General features: G+C 52.5%; 1 protein-coding gene across 2 annotated transcripts; it reads right to left on the reverse strand.

Annotated features, from left to right (window-relative positions):
• Positions 1 to 497: 497 nt before the first annotated feature.
• Positions 498 to 6,955, reverse strand: KLF10 (Kruppel like factor 10). 2 transcript variants are annotated; one of them, XM_036337958.1, is made up of 4 exons: positions 6,798 to 6,955; positions 3,627 to 3,860; positions 2,593 to 3,514; positions 498 to 2,098 (listed from the first exon to the last, which is right to left on the reverse strand). In XM_036337958.1, exons 1-4 carry the CDS (start codon positions 6,831 to 6,833, stop codon positions 1,839 to 1,841), a joined length of 1,452 nt encoding a protein of 483 aa, XP_036193851.1. In that variant the 5' UTR covers positions 6,834 to 6,955; the 3' UTR covers positions 498 to 1,838. The 2 variants fall into 2 exon arrangements, with proteins under 2 accessions (XP_036193851.1, XP_036193850.1); XM_036337957.1 differs by lacking the exon at positions 6,798 to 6,955 and adding an exon at positions 6,518 to 6,745.
• Between the last annotated feature and the right edge of the window lie 1,069 nt (positions 6,956 to 8,024).

An 8,024-nucleotide genomic window follows, 5' to 3' on the forward strand; every position in this document is an offset into this window, starting at 1 on the left:
CAAGTGTTCCTCTTCCTAGGTGGATTAGCTTTCATGAAGCTTAAGTACCAGTATGTTTATTGCTTAATGGTCTGAGCTAATCTAAGTTCTGGAGGTGAACACTTTACTCTCTATTTAATGTCAGGCTTCTTTTCATTTGCCACAGCAGTCTCATTGCTTATAATTATTCTCTGTGATGTTCCCTTTAACTTAATGCTACTTAACAAGATTTTGCTGAGAGCCAGAGGTATATTTCAACCTCAAATTATCAAAATGTACAAAAATGTTTAAAAATTAAAATACATGGGGCAGGCTCTTACATCATCTCAGTGAACAGATACCTGGCTTCACTTTGTATATACTCTCTAAACAGATTCGTATGTTAAAGATACACTCTTACAGTTCTAAACTGGAATGAGGAGGCCCTTAGAGAAATTCATATACCAAGTCCTTTCATAGTACCATAAGTGATTAATGTCAAGGTTAAAGAATGGTTTTCAACAAATGCAATCAACCAATTACCAAAGGAAATTCTTTATTGTAAACAAGATATAAAGTACAACAAAAGAAATATTGTGCAAATTGTAAATCACAAGGATTTTTTACTTATTCAAAGAAAACTTTTCCAAGGGTCCAAGAGTTTGGATGTCAGAACTCTAGACCCGATATCGAGAAAAATGTTAAATGGGTAGATACAGGGACATTTTTCACTATATATTTTAAACAATTTACTTTTGTTTTACCACTGTGTATATCACCCACTACACAACAGGATATAGCAGAAATACTGTTAACAAAAGTGAATGTTCTAGTAATTTTTCTACATTATCTAGTTCCACATCCCCACATAAACCTCCTATAAATTAACAGGACAGTATCTGTCCACTTGTGAATAATGGTCATTAACTTTCTAATTCAATAAAGCACATGTTATATCCTCATAACCTAAGGGTACTTTACTGATGACATCAGTCATCTTTTTCAAGGAGTTATCTGAAATTCTTGATATCCCTTCCTTACAATATATATTTTCATCTTTGAAATTTTTTCTCAACAAAGTGCAGTGTATCTTAGTCTCTAGAGAAAACACATTGGTATACAATTCTTAAATCTACACAAGAAACTGCAGGCAAACTAAAGTTCAAAGCATAATAAAATGCCTAGATAGTCATTTTTTAAACTTTCAAAACAAAAATGCAAAAAAAAAAAAAATTGTAGCTACACTTCAAAGGAATTAAATTATTTGAGGATTCCAAATCTTTGGGCCCTCTTTAGCAATATACAGCTAATCAATTCCAAATGTCAGCAATAATGTAAAAATGCAAGGTCTATTTAACAACTACATCCACAAAGTTGACTGGAAAGACGAGGAATAGTAAACAAGATAACTCTAGGAAAAGATGACAATATTTATAATAATAAAAATTGACTTTATATCTCCATCTCTGTACCGTAATGTCGATTTCCAGTCTCTATACTCTTGAAACCAGTGCTTTAGAAAAATCACATTGCAACATTGGTCTCAAGTACAAATGGCAAAAGTAAAGTAACAAGTTGTGCACACAAATTCAAAATTTGTGCTGCCTGTGCTGACCTCATCTGAAACCTTCAAAAACTATTTAAAGGAATAAAGGCTTTCTCGTGTCTCTTATGTGATAAGAAATGAATCCTGCCACTCTGGCGTGCCTGTGACCACAGCACTTCTTGTCATCTAACCCCGTCTGGGCCTTCTTCCCAAGCTGTGGGCGTCGGCTTCAGCCCCACTGGAGGGCCACAGACTTGCAGTGGAAGCATTCCTGCATCACCACTGGCTCCCAGCTGTGTCCAAAGTTAGTTCTTATTCTTCACCTGCTGAGCTGTCACTGCGTGGGAGCAGTGGTTGGAGGTAGGGCAATGTCGTTCAACTTGCTCACTTCCATCTGCCAATTTGGTAGCTTCTTGGCTGACAGATGACGCCGGGCATGCTTGGTCAAATGGTCACTCCTCATGAACCGCCGGTCACACATGGGACAGGCGAATTTCTTCTCACCTGTGTGGGTTCGTCGGTGTCTGGACAGTTCATCAGAACGGGCAAACCTCCTTTCACAACCTTTCCAGCTACAGCTAAAAGGCTTCTCTCCTGAAACAAACAATTCAGATTATCGTTACTATGCATTTGCTACATCACTGTAAGTTACACATTCAATTAGATCTACATGTACATTTTAAAAATAAAAGCTACTAAATTAATAAATTGCCAAGTAAGTACTATACATGACTAAACTAATAAACTGTCATGTAAGTACATCCATTAGTTTCAACTTTCATTATTACGTTTATAGGTCTTCCCTTTATAACAGAAGCCCCAAACAAAAAGGTTTCTGAACTCCAACTATGGCACAAGGGCTTTAGAGGTAATTTATTAAAGTAGCTACTCAAGACATTAAACAATCATCATGTGAGAAATTAAAACACCTTCATGAAATCTTTTGGAGGAGCTTGCACAGGTAAATACCATCCACTGAATGGCTAACGTGGCAAGTTCTTTCCTAATATGTCTGGTTTATATCTGTGATCACTGCCAAAGGAAACTTCATCTAAATTTCTATAACATAAATAAGGAATGTTTGGTACCTGTATGTGTTCTCATGTGGGCCTTCAGATGAGAACTTTTAAAGTATGTCTTGCCACATCCTGGATGGCCACAGATGTGGCTTCTTATCCTCGATGAGTCAATCTGAGGAGTGACTTTTGCCGCCGAAGGGGAAGACCCTGGAGCAGGGGCAATGGGAGAGAGTCTGGTGCCATTGGGGCTCACTACTGGAGGCTTTGGGCTCTGGACAACGGGCTGGGGCACGACAAACATGACAGCGCCTTTGGGCACCTGAGGGCCCATGAACACAAGAGGTGGGCAGACAGCTGGAGGCTGGCTGGGTGGAGTGCTGGGAACAACGGTTGTCACAACAGGGCTGTTTGCAGGGAGGGGAACCATCTGACAGATGACCGGCATAGGTGGCACTCCCCCTGTTGATACTGCAGCAGGTGGAGAAACCAATACTGACTTTTGTTGTGGGGACACGGAAGCGGAAGCTGGCTGAGATCTACAGATGACTGTCTCTGAAGAAGGCACAGGAAAGTCATAAAGTGCAGCGCCCGCTTTCTCATCAGCATCTGCGACTGTGTTTCTCTCACATGTGGATCTGTTTGGGGACACAGCTGCACAAGGTACGCTTTTTCTTGCAGCCTCCACATTTAGGTGGGCGCTTCTTCTAAAAGAATTGTCCTGGCAGTTGAGGATGCTGGCTGCTTTCACTGGGCAGGACTGGTGGTTACACAACTGGGCATCGGCTGTATGGCGAATCACACTTGTTGCCTGAGCCTTGGGGAACTTGAGGACAGGCACTGGGCCTTTCTCTTCCTCTTTGAAAGGTGCAGCAATGTGAGGCTTGGAAGTATCTGAGAATGACTTGAAGTGTCCAGTAGATGGCGCTGGTGCAATCAGATTTGATACTTGAGAGGGTTCAAAGTCAGAAGGACTGTAAGGTGGAGTCAAACACTACAAAGAGAAAAAACAGGCATAACAGTGTGAGAAATTTAAAGTAGAATTCATTAGTTAAATTGTAAGAAAGTGTATCATTTACATTCATCTTAATAACAACAATACTTACAAATGCGGGGATCGTATGAAAATCAGGAGTACTAGGAAGCAAATTCTCTTCCTCTGACATATCAGATACGGGGGTAACAGGTCTGTTTTCAAGGTATTTCTTAAAATCAGTCTTCCAACTGCAGCTCATTGACATAAGAGCTTCTACAGCTTCAAAATCACTTTTCTCTGCAGTTTTATTCCAGGAATACATACTCTCTTTTGATCTTTCAGAAATCATTTCCATTCTTTCCTCCTAAAGAAACAAAAGGTTGAATACTTATAAACATACTTTTTGTCATCCAAGTAAGACCAAAACACTACAATTTTTTCGTTTTTTTACTATTTGCACAGCTCTCCAAATTAAATATGAAATAATTTTCCTCTCACCCCTACTCTAAACCTTCCTCATTCTTCCTCTCACATTTAGGCTTGAACACTGAAATCCTTGCTAGATAGAGAGGAGCATGTGATTATCATTGAGGGGACGAAGGCCAAAGGCATCAGTACATTTGTGATCCAAAAAAAAGAGAAGCACTTGGCTTCTAAGAAAAATAGTTATATATATTCCTTCCAGAGTAGCCACTTGCCACTGGGGTCCGACAAAATAACTAAGGGATGGCTCTGCAAAAGTTATCTTCTTTTAAGACTTTCTTAAAAATGCAGTGCAGCAGACAGCTCTGGCCTGTTCATATGGACCTTTGAAAAGTCACTTCACACTTCTGGGATAAAATCAACAGGATAAGGATTCTTCAGAGTCTCTTTCAAATTAGTGTATAAGATTATTTGAAATTTAAGTTTTTTTGATACATGGGGGGGGGGGGGAATCCCAAAACTTTATTTTCACCTTCATGTTTGTGTTCCATTTAACACAATGGTTTGCTACTCACAATTATGGCCAGCTAATGCAATAATACTAAAAAATGGATAATCAGAAAATTTGATCTTCTACCCGGAATTTGCAAAAACCCTGGCTGCAAGGAGTTTGCAATAGTCAAAACAGACTATTTTTTCAAGAACTGCTTGATGACAAGATAAACAGCACGCTTTGTATTCCTATGTACAGCTCCTTCTATCAAGTGTGTGATGCTTCACATTAAATTGCACTTTAAGAACAATGGTCCTACCCACCACCTCTCCCATTTTTCATTAACGTGATCCCATTCTTCCTCCCAAACAAGAGCCTGTGTAAAAATCTCGAAAAGCGTTCTTCACGTAGCAAGGTATTATCCTCGACGCTCGTTTTTTTAAAACGCGTAAACCTTTCGTGTTGAAATGCTTAGAAAACGAGCCATTGCTCTTCAAATATCGCCAACAACGCCATTGCGTAATCGAGCGTGCATTTATTGTCAGCTGCAACGGACCGCGCTGGTGACACAGAAAAGCCTCCCGACGCCGAAGCAAGAAAGGAGAGAAAAGGCAGGCGGGCAGGCGGCAGGCAGAGGAGCGTGAGCCGGGAGGAGAGGCTGAGCTGGAGGGCAGGAAAGGGAGCGGGGCGGGGGAGAGGAAAGGGAAGCGGGCGGAGGCGCGGGCGGGGGAGGCAGACGAGGGGCGGAGGCGGCCGGCGGGGGAGATCCTCGCTGGCGGGGACAGACGGATGGGGCCGCCCTAACCTCCGTGAGGCTCACGGGTGAGTCACTGGGAACATTCCTCGCGGCTCGCACGTCCCCGCATCCCAGCCCCCGCCATAGGCCTGCCGGCCGGCGGCCCGCGTCCGCATTGGCTGGGCCGCCGGGGCGGGGGCGGAGGAGGCGGGGGCGAGGCATGTGAACAAAGCGTGATCAGCCGCTGCTCCGGGCCGCGCAGGAAACGTTCGCTGGGAATTGCCGCGCCGTCACCTTTCACCTACTTCCTGAGCCGGGGCCTCCGCCCGCGCGCCGGCCGGGGGAGGGGCCGCGGGCGCCGCCGCCAACCGCCCGGCAGAGCGCGCCGAGCCCGCAGGGAGGGGCGGGGCCGCGGGCGCCCGACTCCCGGAGCGCCCGCCCCTCCCCGCTCCCCGCGGTTCCCTTAGGAACCGACAGCGGGGCCGGCTCGCTCCCGCCCCTGGCGGAGGCCGGGGCTGGGTCACTCGGGGACGAGACGCTCCCCGGGCGCACCCGCTCCCGGCCCCCAACCTCCCCACCCCGCCCCCGACCTCCGGCTCAGCTGCCGGAGGAGGAGCCGGGTCCCCGCGGAAACCCGGCCTCCGCCCCCTCCCGGCGAAGCCCCCGGGGATCCGGCCGAGCCCTCGGTGCTTCCCTCCCACGCCGCCCAGGGGACCTCAGACCACCCGGTCTCTCCCGGCAGACGCAGCGCACCCTCCCCGAGTCTGCAGCTCCGGCCTCCGCCCCCCGCGCGTCTCCACGGGATCCCAGACGTGCAGCCCCCACCGGCCCGCGCTCCAGGCGCGCGGCCCCACGGCCTGCGGCTCCCGCCTAGACTCAGGGCCCCCGCGCCCCCGTCCACCCCGCCCCCCCCCCCCGTCCCCGCTGCTGGGTCCTGCTTTCCACCCTCTTCTTCCCTCCCCGCGGCGGCTCCGCGCCTCCTCCAAGGGGTTCGTGGAAGGCGGCCACCTGCCCCCTCCGAGGATGAGATGAGGAGTCCCCTGCCGACGTCTGGGGGCGAACTTCTCGTCCCCCTCCTCGGCGCTCTGCGGCCCGCGTGCCATTCCCCCGCATCCTCGCCGGGCACCCTCCCTCCCCGCCCCCGGAGATCTGCTGAGCCGTCCCCTCCTGCAAGCTTCCGTTCAGACCCCCGAGAGAGGGTCCCCTCTCCTGTGCGCACCGCGCCGCCCAAATGCTCGCGAGCCGCCCCCTCCCACCCTGGCTCGCAGTCCCGATCCAGGAGGAGGCATCTCTCTGGGCGCCAGGTGCAGGGGGGCCCCCTGGCTTCCCCACTCTTCCTGCCCCTCCCGCCATCCTCTCCGTCACTTGCCTCCAGCCTCTCCGGGGAGCTGCCCCGGCCCCTCATGACACCTTGAGCAGACCTGTCTCTGCCTCGGCGCTCCATCCCGGGCCGCCTCTCCTGACCCCCTCGCGACGCACACGCCCTCGCCGGAGCCTCGCCTGCAGGCAGGAACCCTCCCGACTCCCCCACGACTGCGCTGCAGCCCGGGTCCCCGGGCGCGGCTGGCTGTCAGGGGCTCGGGTTCGCGCCCCGCCGGCCGCTCAGACGTGGCGAGCCGGGGCGGGCCGGGCATTCCCAGGTGGCTTACCGCAGCCTGCTGGAGAGAGGCGCCGAAGTTGAGCATGGTTGGCTGCCTGGCCGCGGGCGGCACGCTCACTGGCTGCTCGTCCAGACGGGCGCGCGGAGACACTCGACGTCGCTCCCGCCGCTGCCTCTGCGCTCCGCGCCGTCTGCCCCCTCCCCATTCAGGTAGCCGCTCCGCCTGCCGCGCGCCGCGGGCGGGGGTGGGGCGGAGCCGGGGCGGAGCCTGAGGCGGGCCAATCAGCGACAAAGGTGTGTGAGGCGCCGGCCAATAGGCTCGCGGGGCCACGCGTGATCAGCGGCTGCCCGGCAGCGTGAAGCTGGTGTCAGTGGAGCGTGTACACAATCCCCGGCAGCGTGTTCCCTCGGCCCGAGGGACTCCCGCCGCCACCTGACTCCGTGACCAGCCCCCTACCCCTCGCCCACCCGCCGCCCGTCGTCCCCACCCACCCCCCGGCCCAGGGGGCGGGGCCACGGGCGGGGCCCTCGCCCGGAGGCGCGGCGGCGGCGGCGCGCCCAGGCACTGCGGAGGGCTGGTCCCACGTGGGTGGCGGGGAGGGATGCCCACTCTGCCGCGTCCCCTTGGCGCGGGGCCCCAAGTCGGCCAGCCGCGGGGTGGGCGGGACGCCAGGCAGCCGAGCGGGGGAGGCGGCGGCTGCGAGCTCAGGGGTCCGCGCCAAGAGATCTGCATTTGGGAACGCCAAACCTTTTCACGTCTGGCGAGGAAGCGGAGCCCGCTGACCGACTGAGCTGCCTGTCTTGAGCATGTGCTCGGTTTTGCCTGGCTGAGCGGCGGGGATCACGGGGGCGGGGAGGGGAGGGAGGGAAGGGAGCCCAGTAGCTGAGCCGACACCTGTTACTGCGCCCCCCGCCCACGCCCGGGCCTCGGACGCGGGCTCGCCCTCCCTTTCCGCGCGGTTGGGAGCGGTGCCTGCCCCGCCCGCCCCGCCCATCCTTCCTCCGGCGCTGCCAAGAGAACGGCGTGGGGACTGCAGGGAGCCCGAGAACTGGACCAATGGGGTGAAGGGAAGCCGTAGACCCCGATTTTTTTTTCTTTTTTATCCTTTCTGGTGCCGACGCTCGGTGGCGGAATCGAGTTTTGAGCTCGAGGTAGTTAAAGTTTAAATTGCAGTCTATAAGCTGTTTCAAAAACAGACCCCACCCCCACCCCAGGCCCAGGCCGCCGGAAGCACCCTGCCTGGAAGCCGGGGATTAAGGGGAGGAATCTCCCAGG

The sequence above is a fragment of the Myotis myotis genome, unplaced genomic scaffold, assembly GCF_014108235.1.
Source record: "Myotis myotis isolate mMyoMyo1 unplaced genomic scaffold, mMyoMyo1.p scaffold_m19_p_16, whole genome shotgun sequence".
NCBI classification, from domain to species: domain Eukaryota; kingdom Metazoa; phylum Chordata; class Mammalia; order Chiroptera; family Vespertilionidae; genus Myotis; species Myotis myotis.

Coding starts and splice junctions, on each gene's coding strand:
- KLF10 (XM_036337957.1), bottom strand. CDS start 6,592: ATGGAGCGCCGAGGCAGAGACAGGTCTGCTCAAGGTGTCATGAGGGGC. Junction 3,861..6,517: donor GCTCCCCGGAGAGGCTGGAG/GCAAGTGACGGA, acceptor TTGTTTCTTTAG/GAGGAAAGAATGGAAATGAT. Junction 3,515..3,626: donor TTCATACGATCCCCGCATTT/GTAAGTATTGTT, acceptor TTCTCTTTGTAG/TGTTTGACTCCACCTTACAG.